The sequence below is a fragment of the Trachypithecus francoisi genome, unplaced genomic scaffold, assembly GCF_009764315.1.
Source record: "Trachypithecus francoisi isolate TF-2019V2 unplaced genomic scaffold, Tfra_2.0 Lachesis_group12, whole genome shotgun sequence".
Lineage (NCBI taxonomy): Eukaryota > Metazoa > Chordata > Mammalia > Primates > Cercopithecidae > Trachypithecus > Trachypithecus francoisi.
In genome coordinates, this window is record NW_022681457.1 from 120,363,083 (window position 1) to 120,384,513 (window position 21,431).

The window sequence follows — 21,431 nt, forward strand, 5'->3', positions numbered from 1 at the left end:
CCCAGCCAGTGCTGAAGGTGCCTGCCCAGGACGCCCTTCGGAAGCTCCTGCTGTGAACAGCCCAGGGCCCCCGCCACCCCTGCCACTCTGCTCTGTCTGCACAGGGCAATGTCCGGCTCCTAGGTCAGGAAAGCGTGACAGATCACAGCAAGAAATCTCCAACCCGGAGCGGAGCGGGCTGGACCGGGCCAGCGTGTGACTCCAGGGAACCCTGAGGATGCACAGCAACTGCAGGTCCCCAGAGAAAGCGGCAGCTGTTCTGTCCATGGTGCTGACTGCAGCTCAGGGCCACCTCTGCCGACTTGGATGAGGGGCTGGGGTGGGGTTGGGCCAGGAGAGCCCCCAGAGCCCAAAAGGCCAGAGCCTACCAGCCCCTGGCACCCCCGGACCTGCCCCCCACCGGGCAGTGTGCATCCGCTGGGGTCAGGCTGGAGGTCAGGACCTGTGTTAGCATGGCTGAGGGCGCCTCCCCCACTGCCCACCTGGACTATGTTGGGCCCCTTGCAGGGAGCAGACCCTCTCCCTGCCAGGTGTCAGAACAGGGGCAGATGAGGCAAGGTGCAGGCGCCAAGGGGTGGGGGCTGCATCCCTCCTCTGGGACCGCGTCTGAGGGATGTGCAGGTAAAGGGGTCGTTGGGCCGTGATCCCGGAGACCCTGCTGGGAGGGGCCCTGCGCTGCCCTCGAGGGGTCAGTGGGTCACCAGTGAACAGCTCCTGTCCTGGGCTCCCCACGGGGACCATCACAGCCCCCTTCTGGGACCCCACCTGCCCCCCTTACCTTGGTCCTGGCTGAGCCCACCTGGGGGCCCAGGCTCTTCCATGGCCGACGGGCGCCAATCCCAGTTACCGGCACGGCCCGAGGGACACCGGGCCCTGTGCTGGCCCCCGGCGTCCCCTGAGCCCCAGCCCGAGCAGGGGCACCCCGCGCGCAGTGCCCATGCCGATTGCAGCCCCACACACTGCTGCGCCCGTGAGGAAGGCGAGGGGAGGGCGGGACGGGGCCGCTGCTGGGACCGCCTCTCCCGCGGGAGCCCCTCCCACTTAACCCTTGGCTGCCCAGCCTGGGCTCAGCAGCATCTGCTGGGGTGGCGGGGGAGGGCACCTGGGCCGGTGTCTCTGGTGGGAGCTGAGCTGGCTCCACTGAGAGGCCAGAAGGGGAGGCGGGTTGCCTGCTGGCTCTTCCCATAGCAGCATGAGCGACCATCCGCCGTCCATCCTGCCCTCCCTCCCTCCCGGCAGGGCTTCTCCTACTGAGGGGTGGCTGTACCCCCAGGACCAGAGCCAAATGTTCCCTGGCTGGCTGCCCCTCCACCACAGGGACCCTCTGGTCATTACACCCCAGGCCCCGCAGGCTGCAGCCAAGAAGAGCCACTCACCCCAGGAGGGTCTCTGGGAAGGGTTAAGCACTGCCAAGGGTCACTGAGGTGACATTTCACTGGCTGCCCTGGGGGGCGTCCAGCGCTGGGGGAGGCCGAGCCCCAGCAGTAGCTCCTGGTGATAGCGATGGTGATGGCTGCAGCCCTGCGTGCTGCTACTCGCCTTCCTGCACTCTCTCAGCCCCTCGCCTCCCAATCCTGTCTGTCCAGTGCTGAGCTGCCTGCCCTGGGGTCCTCGCCCTTGCCAAGCCAGCATTCTGCCTCCCCATGCATGCACTGCTCCCAGCATCTGAGAGACGTAACATTTTCCAGACAAAAGAGACATCCATCCATGAGGGGTGTTCTGAAAGGAGCCACCTCTGCCCCAAGGGGCCTCGAGCCCCCATTGCAGAGCGTGGCCTGGGAAGCTTGTGTGGATGCTGAGTCCTGGATGTGGGCAGGGCAGGCAGGCACGCAGGCCCGAGCAGGAGGATGTGGGGCCACCTCTGGGCTCTCTGAGCTGCTGCCACCTCAAGGTGTGACCACCTACTGCCAGGCGGGGCCCCAGTGTGGAGGGGGAGGGGAGCCACCAGCAACTGCAGTCACCACCTAGGTCCTGCCAGGGAAGGCCCTTGGGCCCAGCTGCCTGGCACCCTTAAAGGAGCTGCCTCCTGCCTTCACCACCACTCAGGGTGACCTGGGACCCTCAGCTGGACCAGCCCATGCCCTGGGCTCTTGGGACCTGCCCTCGCGAATGAACAGTCTCGCGGCCCGTTCGGCACAGCCAGGGCCCCAGGGCCTGAGTGCACCTGGCTGGGCACAGCTGTGAGAAGGGAGGGGTGGTCCCTCCCTGTGGGCCCCTTGTCTCAGTGGGTCCCGGCGCTGAGCTGAGTGGCAGGGCTGAGGGGAGGCCAGGCCACAATGGGGGCTGTCCGGGCAACGACACTGCAGTGAGCGTGTGCCAGAGGCAGCCAGTGACCCAGGAGCAACAGGCATCCCAGCATCGCCCACACCTGGGCTCTGCGTGTCCCCTGGGACAGCCCACTCAGGAAAGGGCCAGCAGCCCCAAGTCTCAGAAGGGAGAAACTGAGGTGGGGAGAGGAGACAGAAGGCGAAAGCCACAGACACGCCCGAGGGTGGGAAGGAGGGAGAGAGGTGTGCGGACTGCAGGTCCCGACCCAGCCACACCTCCCTGGAGTGGACAGAGGCCCCTGAGCCCCCCTCCAGAGGTCGGTGAAACCAGGTTCAGGTTCTAATGAATAATCCATCCTCAGGGCCAGCCCCGCCCGCCACTCAGCCAGGAGATGATTTCCATCACCACGGCCTGCGATTAAAGGCGGTGATTAAAAGCCGCCCACTGCACATGTTAATTTGCTTAAGATTCTGATCTCCTAAATCTCTTTTCTGGGCATTTAAGCAGAATTCTGTCTTTGAGAGCATTTGGCCCGGCGGGTGGCGGGTGGCGGGCGGCGGGCGGCGGGTGGCGGGCAGGGAGGTGCCATGGTGGCAGGGGAACCAGGCCCCGGGAGTTCAATTTTCTCCTCATTTGAAGAAGGTGACTGGAAGGAACAAACGTGCCCAGGGACGCAGAGCCAGCCGGGAGCCTGCCAGAGCCCCTGCCCCTGCCCATGGACCAGCACAGCTGGGAGGACCATACCTAGCTCCTGCCTTGGCCGCAGGGTGGATGGCAGAGGGCAGAGGGTCCCCACTCTGTGGGCCCAGAGCTGTGTCTCCTCAGCCCCGCTTGCTGGGATTGGTCCTTGCCTTCTGGGTCTGAGAGGCTACCCCTGTCCCCACAGTCTAAGGCTGGATCTGGCTGTGAGCCCTGGCTGGATCTGTCCTTGGGTTCACAGGCATTGCCAGGACAGAGGCCAGAGGACACCACGCCCTGAGACAGGGCGAGCTTAGACCTTGGGCCTGCAGCCCTGGGTTCTCAGCTAGGCCTGTAGGCGGACAGAGCTGATCCCCCTTCCCCTGTGCCTCAGTTTCCTCGATGTGCATTGGAAATACTGCACACCTGCTCCCCAGGCCCAGACTCTGCACACAAAAGCAACCGCTCCCCTTGACCTCCTGGGCTGCAGTGACACCAGACCCAGCCTCAGGGCCTGCTGAGGCCCTAATGCCTCCTGCAGAGCCAAGCCTGAGGGTCCCATTTTCAGTCTGTGTGAGTTGACCGAGAGCCAGCCGTGAGCCCGAGGCCACCTGCACCAGGTGCTTCCCTGACATCCACGCTGCCCACCCCAGACTCCGCAGTGTCTCCATCCTCTCTCTCTCAGCTGGAGGGGCTTTCTTGCCCTGCAGGCTGGACAGAGGCCCCAGGTGGGCAGGGCACCGCCCAGCATCTCACAGGGGTAGGGGCGGGAGGCAGCAGAGTCCAGACAGAGCCCAGGCCCTGGCTTCCCTGCAGTGCACCTTCCATTCCTGCTTTCTCCATTGGCCTGGGGAAGCAGGAGGTGACCCCTCTCCTCAGCCATCCTGCAACAAAAGTCCCTTTACCTCTCATCTCCAAAGAAAACCATTTAGGTGGTCCCTGCCCCAGGGCACAGGTTCAGGAAGACACGGCCAGCCCACAGACGGGGGCCACGACAGGCCAGGGTTGCTCCAGTCTCCCGGGCACCCCGAGGGCCTATGTGTACTCGTGTGCATGCCCAGGGGCCAGACAAGCACTCCATGCACCAGTCTGCGTCAGGATCGCCAATTCTGGGCCCGCAGGTGACTCAGAGTTTGAGCAGAAACAGCCCCAGAGAAAGCCAGGGATGGAAGATGGAGACGTACATCAGGGGAGGACCAGAGTGAGGGCAGAGTGGGGAGGTAAGAAGCTCGTGAAGCCCCCCTGCCCACACTCAAACCCCACGAAAAGAGACCCCATCCCCAGGACTTCCCACAGGCCAGCTGCTCCAGAGCCCCAGAGCCCTCTCCTGGACAGTGGGCCGTACCCTGTGCAGCTGGGGAGGCCAGTGGCCTGGTCACACCCGCAACCAGCTGCCAAGCGATCCCACTGTTCAGGAGCCTAGCACCATGTCCTCTGGGGCTGCTGGTGAGCGAGGGGTGCCCTGAGTGTGTTCCAGAAAATGCCACTGTAGACAGGAGCCAGGAAGGGCAGTGCTTCGGCAGGCTCAGGAGACCCCAGTCCACACCCTGGCTCTGCCTGACTCTGCATACCCCGTGGGAGTTTACTGTCCCTCTGGCTTCAGTTTCCCCGTGTTAAACCAGGGAGGACCAGCAGTTCTCCAAGGGCCTGGCCAGCTGGTGCCTTGGCTCAGGCCATGGAGGAGGAGGGTTCCCGGAGGAGGGCAGTGGACACCTTCAGTGGAGTCTGGCGGGAGACATTCTTGCACCAAAGTCCAAGTGCGATATCCCCCTGGGTAGCCACTGCTGTGAGGAGGGGCTAGGAGCCCTGTTCTCGGGTCACGGGCTCTCACCAGTCCCCGGGCGGCAGCTGTGTCCCAGCAGCCTCCAGGAGCAGAGCCCTGAGAACCGCCTCCCGCCAGCGGTGTGGGGCCTTCGTGGGGCGCCTCGGTTTCAGCTTCCGAGTTCTGTCCTACATATGTCTCCAAGGAAACGCTTCCTGATGACCTGCTGCAGTAAACAGATTCTCAGCTGCAGCCCAGTTCAGCAAACTTCAGCAGGCAGGGCTCTGCAGCCTGCCCACCAGCACCAGGGCGACCTGGGCACACAGCGAGGTCCCCCATGTGTCCCTGGTTCTGCTCCTCCACCACCTTGGAATGCCTGAGTTAGACGGGCCCCCAGAGGTCCCTGGATCCAACCTCTTCACTTTTCAGATAGGGAAACTGAGGCAGGGGAATCTTGCTCAGGGTCTCACAGCCCAGCTGACCCTGCAGCTCCCCCTCCAGGGTGGGCTGGTCCCCAACAGTCGCACTGGCCCTGCAGCCCCCTGGAGGTGAGCACCCCAGCCTCCCCATCGTGCACAGAATGTCCTAATCACCTCTCAGAGGTGCCAAGCGCATGTTTAAAGACAGAAATGCAGGCCCCTCCAATGACGAGACGGTGCTGACAGCTCTGCGGCTGGGAGAGACACAGCCCAGAAGCCGGTACCTCAGACATTGCATTAATTATTCAACATCAAAGCGAACTCCATGTTGCTTCCTCGCCTGGTTTAAGAGTCCTGTGGATGTTATGGCTTCGGTTAGGAAACTAAGCCCACTGTGGGGGCCTTGAAGGGCCAGACGCACCCCCACCACCCCGACACACATCTCGGCACCAGGACGGGCTGAGCGACCTCCTGTCCTGGGCAGTAGCTGGGGGGTGGGAGCACAGGGTAAGGCAAGGGCTGCCCCTCTAAGGCCCTGGTGTGTCCCCAACAAAAAGATCCCCCTACTCCCTCAGCCCCCAGGACCCCACGTGGAACCACCCCAGCGGTGCCCAGCGGTGCCCAGAGCTTGGTTCTGGGGTTCTAAGGTCACAGAGGAGCCCGTAGCCTCTGGCTGAGGAGGAAGACAGACCAGTTAGGACCTGGCCAGACTGACCACAGGCCACCCAAACTGACTGCAGTTGCCCCAGATGGACCAAGATGCCTTGGGACGACCACCTGACAGCAGGCCATGGGGACAAGACCACACATCAGGCGGAGGGGGTGTCAGGCGGAGGGGGTGTCAGGTGGAGGGAGTGTCATGGAAGTATCAGGCGGTGGGGGTGTGAGGCAAAAGGGTGTCAGGTGGAGGAGGTGTCAGAGGGGGTGTCAGGCAGAGGGGGTGTCAGGTGGAGGGAGTGTCATGGGGGTGTCAGGCAGAGGAGTGTCAGGCAGAGGGGTGTCAGGCGGAAGGGGTGTCAGGCGGAGGGGCTGCCAAGTGGCACAGCCAGTGTAGGCAGAGTTCCAGAGAGGGGGCTCCAGAGGAGGCAGCCCCAAGAAAGTGGGACTCAAGCAAACACAAGCTGACAGGACAGGGCGTCCCGGGTGGATGGCCAGGGAGGGCCAGATGCAGAGGCCCTGGGTGTGGATGAGTCTGACATCCCCAGTTGCCCTGCCCACCTTCCACAGTGCCATTCCCCAAACAAAGGCCCCAGCCCTGTCCTAGTCCCCCCAAGCCTGGGGGAGTTGGCAGACAGGTTCAAAGGGAACACTGTTAATGCCAAGGCAGAGGCGCAGAAGAAACACAGAAGAGAGAGCAAGAAACAGCTAAATTTGAGGCCCACAGAGGCGGGAGGCATGGGGATGGGGTGTCCAGTGGCTGTCACTGTCCCCACAGTGTTCCCTATTGCAGGCAGGAGGGGAGCCGAGGCCCCGAGGCCCTGAGGCTAGGTAACGCAGCAGGGAGTGAAAGCTGGGGCAGCCTCAGGGACCGGAGCTTCGGCAAGGCTCTGGCCTGAATCATCTCAGCAGGGCCCACACATCCTGGCCTCCCGGTGCCCAGGGGCTGGGTCTCACATGGACCGAGCTCAGCCTGCCCTGCTAGCAGCATCCACAGTCACAGCAGGTGCCCACATGCCTCCCTCCTCCCTGCCGCAGGACAGCCTTGCCAGGGAGTTCAGGCATCGCCAGAAGGGACCTGGCCAAGGCTGGTGGGTCAGGTGCCCAGCCCTGGGCTGTAGAGCCCCACTGGACCTTGAGGGAGCAGGCACTGCCCTGGCTGCCCAGCCCTACCCCCCTGCACCAGCCTGACCTAGATTTTGTGCCCGCGTGCAACAGCCATGCAGAGCCTTGGCCAGCCTGGCACGGAGTCCAGTGAGCAGGATTCCAGGACGAACACTGCCACATGACCACCAATGCAGTCACGTCCCAGGACACACACCCTCAGCCGGGTCTGTCAGGAGCTGCTGGCCACCTGGCCCCACCCAGACCCTTCCCATGTGGGGTGTGAGATCCAGCCCCAGAGAGGAGCACTGGGCAGACTTCTGAACCCCTGCCCCACCAGGCTGGCCCCCAGCCTCAAGGGCCTGCTGAAGGAAGGGCAGAGAGAAAAAAGGCAAACCGGTGGCTGCTGCCCTGCAGGTGGGGAGTGTCACCCCTGCACTGAGAGGTCGAAGGCTCAGAGAAGCTGTGAGACCTGCTAAGGCCACACAGCCAGTCACTGTGAAACCTGAGCTTGAGTCAGCGCCATCAGCCCCTGGCTGCTGCTCAAAGGCCCCCACAGCCTTGTTCCCATAGGCAGGCCAGTCCCCATCCCCAGGACCAGGCGCCCCTCAGCCTCACCAGCCTCCACCAGGGTCATCAGGCCAGAGCAGCCCAGCTGACACCTGGGTGCTGCCCCAGGCCTCCCAGCTGCTCGCATCATTAAAAATATGAAAATCCTTGAAAAAGAAGCAGTGTCCCTTTTATGCCACTAAACCCCTGCCTTTGGATCCCACAATCCCAGTCCTCAGATTCGGTTCTCAGGCCAGAGGGAGCCCACACGGTCCCTGCCCCAGGGCCAAGACTGGCCACCCCCTGCGTCCTTCCTTGCCTGTCTCCAGCCCACCTGTTCCGTACCCCCAGCCATCAGCCAGGGTTTATTAAGCACCTGCTGTGTGCTGGGCATGGCTTAGAACTGGGGAGGAAGTAAGGAAACCAGAGGTAGGACCCGCACCCAGAGGGCTTCTGGTATGGGAGACACAGAGCAGTGGTCAGTGGTCCTAGCTCTTGGGGGAATCTGGCCTGGGACCCCAGGGCAGCATGGCCTTAGAAAAGACATGGAGAGAACGGGCTGATTTCCTGGACAGCAGGGCCCCAGGGGCATGAAGGGCCAGTCCCATGGGGGCGCGGGCCCCTCCCTCAGGCTAGGCTAGAGCAGCAAGGCGAGGAAGCGGAGGGCAGAAGGGGCCTGGGTAGGGCTGGGCGGCGCCAGCTGGGCCCAGTCACTGCCGGAGCAGAAGAGCACTTGGCCCAGGTCCCAGCTCAGGGTGCTTGCTTGGAGCCAAACAGGCCAGAGGGGAGCCAGCAGAGTGGTGAGGGGCCGATGGACCCTCCCCTGGCCGTCTGGACCTGCCCCGCACTGTGCCAAGGAAAACAGCCCCACCATGAGGCGCTGAGCGGAAACTGGCCTCTAAACACTGCCTGCCCCGGGCCTCCCACAGCCGTCCTGTCCCGCATGTGAATGACTCAGGAGCATATTCCCCAGGTACCAGCATTGCATTCGGATGAGTGCTGGCTCAGTGTCGGCCCAAGAACTGGCAAGGAAGACCACTGGAAAGGAAGACAGCCAGAAAGGAAGACCACCGGCAAGGAAGAACACTGGAAAGCCTGCAAGGGGGCACATGCATCTCCAACAAAACAAAATAAACCAGCCAGAGAGGACCTGTCACCAGCGTGGCGTTTGTTACCATGTCCCACGCAGGGCCAACAGGAGGCCCTGGGTGGATGCTGAGGGTGCATGGTTTTAGCCCCAGTGAGGCTCCTGATGGGTGGCAAGAACCCAATGACCTCCTGGCATCACCAGAGCCCCTCCTGAGCCCCACCTCCAGATGGGGACAACCCGGCCCCAGAGAGCAGGACTCAGGGCTGAGTCTGCAATGAGGGAGCCAGGTCACCATGAGGCAGTGGCTCGAGAGTGCCCAGGAGCAGCCCCGCTGCAAGACCAGTGTGGCCCAGGCTGCTGTGAAGACCCCTTGGAGCAGACAGCAGAGACCCTGGAGCAGGGCGCTAGCAGGGGGCGGGGCACCTGCAGCAGGGGCCATCAGCCGGGACCCATGACGCGGGAAGGGCTGGAGGCTGGGCTGGACAGGCCCCTGCGGGCACTGGCCTGGCCTGACCTGGACATGCCGAGTGGCTGGAGAATGGGCATGGCCCGAGTGGCCTTCCTGCTTTCACAGGAACTGGCAGGTGGGGTGGACCCAGTGGGACCAGCAAGGTCGGTGTGACCCCTCGGGCCCCCGTCTGCAGAGATGGTCAAGCACACATCACAGTGCACAGGGACATCCCAGATGTAGTCACCTTTTACCATGGTTGCATAAGTGCAGATTAAAAGCCAGTGAGAATCGGAGTACAGGAGGCTGATGCAGGAATGAAACGTGACCTCGAGACGTCCCTGTGCAGATGGGTCTTTGGGGCGCTGCCCGTGTCGGGCGTGGGCTGCCTATATGGGTGTGGTCTGGGCAGGAGCTTCCCTGAGGGCAGAGCCAGAGCCTCCTCCGGCATCTTCCCCTGGCCACCCAGCCACTGGCCACTCCGGGGACACAGATGGAGCCCAGCTTCTCCCCAGGCCCAGGAAGTGGGGGTCACACTGACCTTGCTGGTCCCACTGGGTCCACCCTGCCTGCCACTCCGCCTGCCTGGTGCAGGGATGCACCAGGAAGCACAGCGCCCACCAGCCCTGTGCCTGTGTGGCCCCGTTGGTGCCTGAAGCCCACTCCTCGTTCTCTGCGACCCCCCACCACGTGCCCGGTGGACAGCGTGGGCCGGGTGGCCATCAGTGCTATGCAGGCAAATGTTCTTTTTCTTTTTTTTCAGGTCAAAAACAGAAAAGAAGGCAGGCTGCCTATTAGGCACGAGGAGAGACCATCCAAGGGCTGGGAGCCGCCCCCAGCACGCGCCTCCTGGGACCTGGATGGTTCATGTTCTGCGCCAGGCTGTGGGTGCCAGGGTGCAGCCAGGACTCGGGGTGAGCCACCCTTCACCTTTGGGGAAACTTGTGACTACCCTGTGGTCAGACACTGAGGAAACCACTTCCTTCAGGGAGTCCTCCCTGACTGTCTGCAGGTCGCTGTTGGGCCCCTCAGAGGCCATCCAGTGGCTGGGGAGGCCTCCCCAGGAGGCCATCCAGTGGCTCAGCCACTCCCCCAGGGTAGGTGCAGCCCCGTCCCGCCACACACAGCCCCCATCTCAGCAGATCTAGAACCCAAGGAGCGTCCTGGGAAGGAGGCCAGGAGACACTGGGGAGCAGGCGACTTGGAAACCCTGGCGAGAAGCTGCAGTGGCAGGAAACTGAGGCAGAAGGCACTCAGCCCCTTGTGATCACAGCCACAAGGCTGCTGGGAGCATGGGGCCCCCAGCCCCTGGCCACTCACAGGTTCCAGCCATGGAAAGTCCCCTGAAGCCCAGCGGGGAGGGGAGGAGGGGTCCCCACTGAGTGGAGGACAGGCTAGCCCAGCGTGGCCAGGCAGGCCCAGGTCTCATTCCTGTCCTTGCTGATGGACGGAGCTACCAGCCGGTCAGTTCACATCTCAGCCCACCTGAAAGAGCCCTGGGTCCCCCCCACCGCAGACCATCCTGTACAAGGGCTGGCCAGTGTGAGATGACCACCAGGGCAGGACCCAAAGCCACCACCGCCACACCAGGCGCCTGAGGACTGGAGCCCCAGGGGGTTCTGGAGGTAGGTGACCTTTGCCCCTTAGAAAACGGAGACAACAGGCGGGGGCCCTGGCTGGACAGAGAGGACCTGCCCAAGGCCTAGGGGAGGTGCGGATCACCCCTCACAGTGCCGGAGTCATGGTGTGAACCTGGGATCCCTTCCCGCCTGGGAGCCCTTTGTGGCTGTGAGACCTGCTCTCCTCAGACCCAGCACGGGCCCCTCCGCTGGACCTAGAAGGGGCAGAAAAGGGTCCTACCAAGTGGGCCCCTGCTCTCAGGAAGGGTGGGCTCCTCCCACCAAGACCCCTGGACAAATGAAGGCCAGAGGAAGGCCCAGCTCCCTGGCTCCAGAGGGCGGAACTGAGCCCCAGGGAGGGAGGCTCCCTCAAGTTACAGCCATGACAGGAAGCCGACAGAGGCTGAGTCTCACCAGCTCCAGCACCTCCCCCATGTCCCCCAACCCCAAAGGGTCAACGGGTCTGTTGGGTGGGGGTTGCACAGGACAAGCCACCCCAGTGACCTCAGGTGTCCCCAGAAGCAGCGGCAGCAGTGACTGTGATGGTGACAACTGAGTCACCACCCGCAGCTTTTTAAGGCACAGCTGAGAGCAAGGGGCAATTTAAGTTTTTTTGACAAACGCCAGAGTGCGTGGCTAGAGCGCCACCCACCCCCCAGCGCCACCCCTGCCTCCAAGCCGGGCTGCAGCCCTTCCAGTACAAGACCCTGCAGGGCTCAGAGGCCACAGGTCAGGTGGGAGCCAACGCCCAGGGGACGAACTGTGGGGGATGCGCTCGGAAGCCAGGGGAGGCCTAAATCTGACAAAGGCCGAGGGGAAACTGCCCACCGGGTGATCTGGTGCTGGCGGCTTGGTGACCCTGATGACCCCGTGACAGGCCCAAGGGACACACTAGAGCCTTCCCTCGGGGCTCCACGTCCCACATGGCATCAACACCCCCGCCCACAGCCAATGCTGCCCCAGGCGACGCCGTTTCCTTACAAACATGGAATCTAATAATTCCAGTATTGCCAAGCCCAAAATAACCCACAACGCGCCTCTTGCCGAGCTCCTACCAGAGAATGCAATGAAGTCAAACACAGCTGCAAAGTCGCTTTAAAAATACACTCAAACACACGAGCACACAGCACGCACACACACACAGCCCGCCCACAGGACGCTCGCCTCCACCCACGGCACGGCTCAACAGGTACGGAGGGTGAAGACGGGGGCACGGCCGGGGAGGGAGGCCCTGCAGTGGGGTGGAGGGGCTGAGGGGCTCCTGGGGGCCATACTCCCTGAGCTGGGCCCTCTCACACCTGCAGCAGGTGCACTTTGCCCCCTGGGAGCCTCCCACCTCCATTCGCAGCAAAGGCCCTGGGGCCACTCCTCTGAAGGTTCTGACTGCTCCTGCCCCCGCCTGCCCCCCAGAACCCCAGGGAACAAGCGTTGGCACCCCCACAGGCAACTGCTCCAGCTATGGTGGCCACAGAGCGTCCTTCACACTCACTGAGTCTAACTCCACCTGCAGGAAGGCGGGCTGCCAGCCTCCCTATGCCCCCGGCAGGCCCTTCTCTGGGGACCCCGTGCCCCTACGTGCTCTCCCTGGGGGGTGTCTCACAACCTAGCACAGGCCCTGGGAACAGCAGGTGAACCGTCAAACGTGGGGACCCGCACCAAGGGATTCAGAGGGGGCCTGGCAGGGCCGAGGGTCCTCCTGCCCTGACACCTTGGCGCTCAAGCCAGGCCAGGGAACAGGGACCTGCTGAGCCTCTGGGCAGCGCCCAGCCTAGACTGGCCATCACACAGCCAATGTCCAGTTTCAGGTGCCCACCCGTCCCAGCTCCCACAGCCAAGGGTCCCATGCCTGGGCTAAGCCTGCAGATGGGTCAACTGGGTTCCTATCTCAGAAAAGAGCATGGTCTCAAGGGTGAGGGGAGAGCCAGGTCCCAGCCCCACTGGGGGCTCAGCATCATGGGGGTCCAGCCTGTGGAGGCTGCAGGGAGGAGCAGAGCCTCCTGGAGCAGGTGGGGGTCAGGACCCAGCTGGGCGTGCGTGCTCAGGCTGTACAGGGGCGCCGAGGCCCGGCTGACCCCAGGCAGGGAGGCCCCAGCCTGGACAACAGGTTTCTGGGGGTGACGCACACTCCGCTGGTGACAGTAAGAGGACTCTAAGGGGCTCCTGAGCCATGAGCCACCTGCTCTGTCCCACCCACGCTGCCACAGAGCCCCAAACTTGGCCAAGGACGTAGTGCACAGACCTTCAGAAACAGGCCCTGTCCCAACAGCCCCGCAAGGGCCGCGACACTAAGGGGCTGAGCCAGGGCTGCTCTCAGGGAAGCCGCCATTCCCGGTTTATCCCAGACCCTGGGAGGCCCTGGAGAAGCCACTGGGACTCACGTCCTGGCCCTTCCCCACTCGGAGGCCTCACCTGGGAGGGAGCTCCAGAGGCCCTGCAGCGTCCCAGACAGGAAGGCCTGGGGTCCGCCGTCAGGCCACCCCTTCCCAGTAAAAGGACATGGTCCACTCAGGGCATTGCTGGTTCAGCCCCTGGGGAGTAGAAGGTCCATGGCCTTGAGCCTCCACAGACCATCCTCCCGGAGGGGCCACACCACATCGTGTCACATCAAGCCTGCCACGTGGTGCCGCCTCCTGCCATACCACACCATCAACCCCTCCCTGAGCAAGTGCCTGCGCTTCCAAGGGTCCTGCAGAGGCAGCCCTAAGACTCCGTCTCCGGGCTGCCTGGGGATCCCCAGGTGTCAGGGTGAGTCGGGCATGGTGGGCGGGGCACTGGCCTGCGGGGAACTGGAGGGCCCAGGCCCGCACCACCTCCAATGCTGCAGGGCAAGAAGGGAACAGGCAGTGCCTGCCCTAGGAGCTCAGCCAGGCAAGCCAGGACATGCCCCCAGAGAGGCCGAGCACCAGCCTGGACTGCTGGAGAGGCCAAGTGGCCCTCACGGCTCTGCCCACAGTGGGCACCTATAGGTGGGTGACAGACTGGGGGTGGGGCTGGCTTGCAGCACCCCCAGAACCCACTACCAGCAAGCCTCAGCTCTCAGCGGCTCCCCCACACAGGCTGGTGCCTGCCCTCTTTCCCCTACCCAACTCGGGAGACACAGGCCAGGCCTCTCCAGCAGCCCCCACCACCATTGCCCGAAATCCTGGGGACCCCAGAAGCCATAGCAGCCCTCCCGACCGGGAGACGGGGACACGCACCGGGTTGGACCCAGGACTGGCGTCTGCTGGAGTCAGGAGAGGGTGTCCAGGGGCTACACGCAGGAACAAAGACCCCACAAAGGCACTGAGGTGAACTTTTCTCCGCTAGGAGGATGGAGCTCCGCCCCACAAGGCGTGGAAGGAAGGGGTGGTGGAGGGTCCTGCCCCTGCCAGAGCGGGTGGCCCTGGGCAGCATGGAGGGCAAAGGGCACAGGGCCCCGTGAGAATGCTGGCCTCGGAACACGTGAAGGAGGTGCTGTGAGCCCCGTGTCTCAGCCCAGACCACCATCAGCGTGCCAGGGCCAGCAGCCCCCTCTTCCAGGCTGGGGAGGGCCTGTGGTGTGCAGAGACGCTTCCAGTGAGCCCTCCAAATAGTACAAGGGCCTCCCCTGCACCGCCTGCCATCCCCAGCCTCAATGTCCTCATCTTTGCAATGGGCGATAACAGGGCAGACCGGAAACATACACCTCAGGGGTCTTCACCTCCCAAGCAGCACCACATGGGGAAGGGCCCCAGGGAGCATGGTGCCCGCAGGCCACATCCCAAGCACAATGGGGGCACTGGTGCTATCGGGGGGCGGACTTGCGTTTCGGCAAATTGTCCCAGCTGCCCCACTGGAAGATCGGGGGACAGGCAGGAGGCTTGTGCCACCGTGGGGGATGGGCGGCCCAGGCCTCGGTGGAGGTGGTGAAGGGTCCCAGCTCTGAGAGCACTGAGGGGGCGCCCCCACCGGGAATGGATCCATGGGAAGCAGTGGGGTGAGCCGGGACTTCCCTCCTGAGAAGCCAGGACCAGGTGCCAGCAGGCACCCCTTCCTCCAGGCTGTCCTCCAGGTTGTCCTCCTCTAGGCTCTGCTGAGCTCCGGGCAGCAAAGGCGCGGCCCTGATTGTGTACTTGCTGCACTCAGGGCCAGGCCCAGGGGCAGTCAGCTGAGGACAGTGACTGGCCAGGCTTCAGGCCCTCCCAGGACCAAGTCTGACCGGGTGGCCAGGCGTCCCAGAGGGGAGGTTCATGCCCAGCCTCTGGCTAGGGAGCCCTAGGCCGGCATCCCCAGTCCCTGGGGTCTGGGGATTATTTAAGCCCCTCCCTGGGCCCATCTGCTGCTCTCTGGGGAGGCTTGGGGTCGAGTGAATGATGCATTTGCTCCCCTCATGCCTGCGAGGGGGCCGCTGGAGGGAGGTGGACCCACCCCAGTCCCAGCCTCGCCTCCTGCTGCTCACGGTGGCCGCTCCCAAAGGCCAGAGGGGCTGAGGCAGGAAGGGCCAGGGCAGGAGGGAGAAGAGGAGGCAGGATCAAGGGCTCCCGTCCCCACCACAGAGGTCGCCCTCCATGGGGCTCACTCCAGGACGGCAGCTGTTGCCTTTGGGCCGAGATGAAATACTTCCGCGGGACTGCTACCCGCCAGGCAGGGCTGGGGCATAGCAGGTGGCAGGGGGACCCAGGCCTCAGCAGCTCCTGGAGAACCTCCGGATTGCTCCCTGAAGCTCCACCGTCCTGGGTCGTGTGGCCCGGCTGCACTCAGCCTCCACCGTCCTTCTGCACACCTGGATGCACCTGCTAAGCTCCAGGCTTAGCAGTGCAGTGGGGGCTGCCCGCTACCCCTACCAGCAAGGGAGCCTCGGGCCGGAGGGAGGGGCGCCTTCCTGTGCACTGCCGAGACTCAGGGCCCAGACGGACGCCTCTGCTCAGCCTCCTCCGACAGGCCTGCAGCGCAGCAGACCTCACTTCACAGGGTTGGCATTTCTGAAGGATGACAAAGATCCCGGGGCTCAGAACATATTTTCTGTGTGAACAGACACTTCCCCATCAGCGTGCTGATGACAGGCGTCCGTGACAGCTCAGCCTGAATCACAGTCCCCCCCCCACCACCCACCGTCCCCCGGCAGCCCAGACGAAGTGGGGGCAGGGCTGGGGCCGAGAGCACGTTAGGGTCCCAGGCCGGTGGGGCCCACTCACCCAGGTCCCTGTGATGCTGCCCAGCCCCCAGGGAGGGTCCCACTGGCCTGGCCTGCCCATCACCGGGGCTGCAGTCTGGGGGAAGGGCTCCCTGCTGCCAACGGCGGCTGACCCTCGAGGGATCAGAGCCCCCGAGCCCACCCATGGCACAGACCCCCACACGGCTGCCCCCTCCACGGTGAGAGGACATGTTGGTGGGTGGCGGCTCTCTGGCCTCACAGTGGGCCTTGGAGCCAGTTCCCGTGGCTGGAGTCAAGGGGCTTCCTCCAGAAGTGGGGATGTGTGGTGGTGGCCCCACCGGGGCTACCAGGGGTTAGCCGGGCAGCACTGATCAGTCCAGAGGGCTGGCACTGATCTGTACAGCCCGGAAGCACGCCTCCATCAGCCACGTTCTCCACAACAATCTCTGCCTGTCACTGCTGGTGGCGTCCCTCGGAGACACAACTTCGTATGATCGTGGGAGGCCGGGGAGGCACACACGTCTCTGGCCCCAGACCCCACAATCAGGACGCAAGGCAGGCCCACCACCGCCTGCCTTGGCTGGGACACGGAGGGCCCTGGGGAGTGGAGAGGCACCCGGCACCTTGTTGACGGGGACACCAGCAACAGGCCTCCCTCCTGGAGTGCACCTGGCCCAGCTGCTGGACTGGACCCCGCGCTCTGTCCCAAATTGCACCTTGAGTCCTGTTTCCAGACAGCGTGTGCTAGGTGGCCAAGCAACAGCCCCTGAGGCAGGGCCAGGGCCAGGGCCGTGTCCTGGGAGCTGACGTCCCTAGCACGGGCAGGGGTCCCCCTGACGGGCTGTCCCTCCTTCTCTACAAGTCACCTGCTCACCCTCACAACCACTGTCACCCCCTTGTCACAGATGAGGAAACTGAGGCCCAGAGGCACAGGTATCTCCCCAAGATCCACAGTCCAGGAACCAGTAGGGTGGGGATTTGAGCCCAGGCTGGGGGCCCACATGCTCGGCCTTAAATGCGCCTGGTACAAGGGTCTGGAGCCTGGGATGCAACAGTCAGCAGGCAGGGAGTAGGGGGGCAGGCGGGGAGTGGGGAGCAGGTGGGGAGTTGGGGGGCAGGCGGAGAGTGGGGAGCAGGTGGGGAGTTGGGGGGCAGGTGGGGAGTGGGGGGCAGGCAGGGAGTCGGGGGATAGATGGAGAGTGGGGGGCAGGCGGGGAGTGGGACACAGGCAGGGAGTAGGGGGCAGGCTATGTAGGGGGCAGGCTATGTAGGGGGCAGGCTGAATAGGGAGGCAGGCCGAGTTGGGGGCACTTGGTAACGCCCAACTGTATTCTGAAGGCTGCCAGGAAACATCCCAGAAGGCCTGGCCCATCTTCACTTCATGTGCAAGTCTCGGGGAGCAGAGGCTCTGAAAAGCAGGGCACATCCTGGTGAGCTAAAGAGGAGCCCAGAGGACTGGCCGCCTGTGCTGGAGGCCCCCAAGGAGGGAGGGAATGGCTGGGCGTTTGAACCAGTTCTGGAAGGATCACATGTTGCAGACAAAAACCAAACTCCCTCCTGGGAGGAGGTGCCCAATATCTGCCTCCTGCCGAGGCCCAGCCAGGAAGGGGGCAGCGACGCATGAAGCCACCTCTGCCCAGGGCGCCTGTTCCTGGACAAGCCTCAGGGGACGGGCCCAGCTGGGAGGAGCCGGGGCTCCTTGAGGTGGCTCAGGAGACCTCAGAGGAGCCAGGGAGACACCGCGTGCAGAGAAACAGCCTCATCCACCCACTTCCCAGGGTTGAGCTTGGCGGCGGCAGCAGCATAGTCCGAGGCCAGCCTTCCACTTATGCATCAAAGATGGCTGCAGCCACAGCTACAGCTCAGTTCTGAGGGCTGCTAGTTCTCCAGAGAATGGATGAGTTGCAGGGAGCGTCAGGGAGCAGGGGCAGGAGGGGGCCAGAATGGAGCAGCCACTGTCCCTCGGAGGTGGCTAGGCAGAGCTTACAAGCAGCCTTACGGTTCTGTCCACAACACAGTACTGCTGACCCATCTTAGCAGTGAGTCCCACTGCCCAAGGCCACACAGTTGCAGATTTGGGATCCATGTCTGCCCATCTCCGGAGCCATGTCCTCCACCCTAGTGACGCCACCTGGGCAGAGCTGCCCCACCCAGGCCAGGCAGAGGCTGCTGCAGACCTGGACCCCCACCTCACCTGACACCACTCCCTCGAATGTGAGCCTTGACACCCTGGTTTGTTTGTGTATTTATTTATGTTGAGACGGAGTCTCACTCTGTCACCCGGGCTTGAGTGCAGTGGCACCATCTTGGCTTACTGCAACCTCTGCCACCTCCCGGGTTCAAGCGATTCTCCTGCCTCAGCCTCCTAAGTAGCTGGGATTGCAGGTGCTTGCCACCACACACACACATACATTTTTGTATTTTTAGTAGAGACAGGGTTTTACCATGTTGCCCAGGCTGGTCTCGAACTCCTGATCTCAGGTGATCCACCCGCCTCAGCCTCCCAAAGTGCTGGGAATACAGGCGTGAGCCACCGTGGCTGGCCAGACACTCCAGTTTAAAACGTCCTTTTCTACTGAAATAGCTCCAACCTCTGGGGGTAAGGGGGTGGGGGGGGTGAATCTGCATTTTCCCCTGTCCAGGGGGACGTGAAGCTGCTACAGCTCCGACCAGGACTCCCAGCCCCGTCTGAGCCTCCTCAGAGCAGCTGGTGGGCCCTGGAGCCTGCAGAGCCACTGATCCTGGGATGTGCTCCAGGGCCCAAGACCACGGCCCTTTCCCAACACCCGCAAAGGAGCCACGTGCAATGGTTGACGAAACGAGCCTTCTGGAGGCCCCAGCTGCCTTCTGGGGCAGCAGTGATATGATGAGTGGTTGGGAACCAGGAGCAGCTGCTTCCTGAGGCTGCAGTGAGGCCCGTCCAGGCCTCCAGCACCTCTCTTGGTCACCTGTGGAGCCAGGGCCCCACCCAGGGAGAGACTGGGATGATGGGGAGCCAGGAGGCTGGGCTAGGGGACCTGTGGGACCCCAGCAGCGTGAGGTCCAGGGCCTGCCTCGGGTGGGGGTGCTGGGGTGGAGCACATGGCCACAGTAGGAGGCTGAAGGGTGACCACCCCCGACATAAAACACACCCACATCCCAGAACCTGTGAATTTGGCCTTACTTGGAAAAAAAGTCTCTGAGGACGTGCTTCAGTGAAGGGCCCTGCACCGAGGAGATCGTCCTGAATGACCCAGGCGGGCCCTAAATCCTTACAGGAGAAAGCAGAAGACTCGAGGTGCAAGAGAAGACGGAGAGAAGGGCGAGGCACAACAGGCAGAAGCAGGAGGCGGCCACAACCCAAGGGATGCCGGAGGCACCAGAGGCTGGAGGAGGCCAGGAAGGTCCTCCCTGGGAGCCTGCAGGGGAACGCGGTCCCACCTACACCCTGACCTCAGACTTCTGGCCTCCAGGACTGCGAGAGAATGAGCGTGTGGCATTTTCACTGGCCAGTGCCCGGCAGCCGGCCCCAGCAGCCACAGGAAACACACCCCACCGTCATGGTGTGCCAGACACCTGGGGCACCTGGTGCTCCAGGAGGGTGAGGGCAGCTCAGCTGTCAGCAAAGCCTTCCTGACAAGGAGTCACCTTTGCCTGGGTTTGGCTGCCCGGGGGCCACCACCAGGGAAAACGGGCCACAGCAACCAGGGGCACCATGCATTCCCCCCACAGGCACTGTGCCGCAGCCTGATCTCAAAGATCTCACTGGCTCTCCCGGTGCTGCAGGGGAAGGAGGGACATGCCCTGCCAAGGTCCTGCAGCCAGGAAGGGACGGAAAGACCTCAGGCCTTGCCTTGGGGCACACGCATCCTCGGGGAATACATCCTCCGTATTCCTCGGTTTCCGGTCGGCTGGTCCCCGGTGGGAAAGACCCCAGACTCAGGGCAGCTGCCCTGAAGTGGGCAGACCGGGTCACGTCAGGGAGGAGTGAGGCCAGGTTACCACGGCTGAAGCTCTGGTCAGACGTCTCCCTGGGCCGGAGGGACCAAGCTGGGGACATTTCAGCAACTTGCCCCCACCCCCCAAGCCCTTCCTCCTTTCCAGTCTCTCCAGGGCCAGCAGCTCAGTCACAGCCAAAGGTCACAATGGAGCCCCAGGTCAGCAGCCCCTACCTGGAGCTGCAGGCCCCCAACATGGCCGGCTATCTCTGGAATCTCCACCCACTATGCATGTCCGCCTTGCTCCCCAGTGGGAGGGCACCCTGTGAGCACAGCAGAACCAGGGGGAGGGGGAGGGGGAGCGGGAGCCCTGAGAAGCCTGGCTTAGCCCCTTCCGCCGTCTTGGGAGTGATTGTCTGCAGGTGTGTGCGGAACACAGGTCCAGCCATCTGGGAGAAGGAGCTGAAGGCAGAGTAGTGCTGGAGGATGCAGTTGAGGTGAGCAAATGGGCCTCCCCACACAGACTTGGGGCCCCACCTCGCAGCCACCCTAGCCCTGGAACCCCCCAGGATCCCTGGTTTCTGCCATCAAGCCTGGCTCCTCCTGGAGCCTCACCCACAGGGTCTGATCTGCACTGGGAGCTCAGAAGGCAGGTGTGAGAAGCCTGCTCCCACCTGCGGGGGTGGAGACCCCAGAATCCACACCCAAAGGCTGCTGGGAGCACATAAGGGGGTGGGAGAGGAAGGCAGGAAGAGGAATCCTGAGGGCAGCTCTGAGGCTGGGGTGGGTACCCTCTGCCACCTCCACCTCCGCCAGGCCACGGTACTGCCCTGAAGCTGGCCCCAGAGAGGTGCTGGTGCATGGGTACACAGGTGTGCGCGCGCACACACATGGGGCTGCAGGAGCAGGAGGAGGAAGGAGCCCCAGCCCAGACTCAGCCCAGCTCTGGGGAGTATGAGGCAGTGAAGGGACGCCTGCATTCCTGCCGGCTCTGACCCCTCTGCAGGCCCTGACTCCTCTGCCAGCTCTGACCTCCCTGCTGGCCCGACCCCTCTGCATGGGCCCAGGCTAGCCAGCTCTCGGCTGGGCTGGGCAGGGCAGCTGAGGCAGCCTCCTTTGTCCCTTTGTGCTGGGCAAGTGGAAAGGACAAAAGCTGTTCTCCCGGCTGGCTAGCTGCTGCCGCCGGAGATGTCTCCAGGAGCCCTTCCTCCCTCTGCCTCCAATGTGCGCCTGTTACACAACAGACCTAAGAATAATCCGGAGGGCGGTCGGAGTGGAGCTGCCTCGCCTCCTGGGACCCCTGAAGCTGGGGGGAGGGAGGGGCTCAAGGCACACAGCTCCTGCTTCTGACTGGGGCCCCAGTCTGTCAAGGGCCACCCCACCCCCAGCCCCGAGAGACCTGGCTGCAGGGTCCTAACTCCAGCCTAAATCCCCCAACTCGCAGGCAGGGCTGAGCCACAAGTTGTGAATAGGGGGGAGAGTGGCAGTGGGACCCCAGAATCCAGGGCCACTTGTGCCCAGGGGCCCTTGGAGACAAGAGTCCCAGCTGGGTCTGTGACAGCCCCAGAGCGGGCAGCAGCAGGGAAGCTGGGCCTTCAGTGGGTGCGCTGATGTCCAAGCCCCCAGTGGCCACCCCTTCCTGGCAGCCAGGGGCAGCACCCAGGCTAGGTCTGAGGCAGACAGGGAGCAGGACGGGGGTGGGAAGGCCGGCCAGGCAGCGGGAGGGACCCACTGGGCTGGTCCTCAGCCCCCCTCCCGTCGGCGTGCCCATCACTGGAGCAGGTGGCTGGCAGCTCGTGGGGCTCTG

At 63.7% G+C, this 21,431-nt stretch overlaps 1 protein-coding gene across 5 annotated transcripts in view; it reads right to left on the reverse strand.

Moving 5' to 3' along the window:
* The window catches only part of PLCH2 (phospholipase C eta 2), a 75,830-nt gene that overhangs the window by 37,358 nt on the left and 17,041 nt on the right, over positions 1 to 21,431 (reverse strand). The window contains exon 1 of one of the 5 annotated variants that reach the window (XM_033228647.1): positions 779 to 969. The exons of the other annotated variants lie outside the window; for them this stretch is intronic. Within the exon in view, the coding sequence (XP_033084538.1) occupies positions 779 to 821 (43 nt within the window). The 5' untranslated portion in view covers positions 822 to 969. Of the gene's footprint in view, positions 1 to 778; positions 970 to 21,431 lie in introns of those variants that run through there. 5 annotated transcript variants of the gene reach the window in all.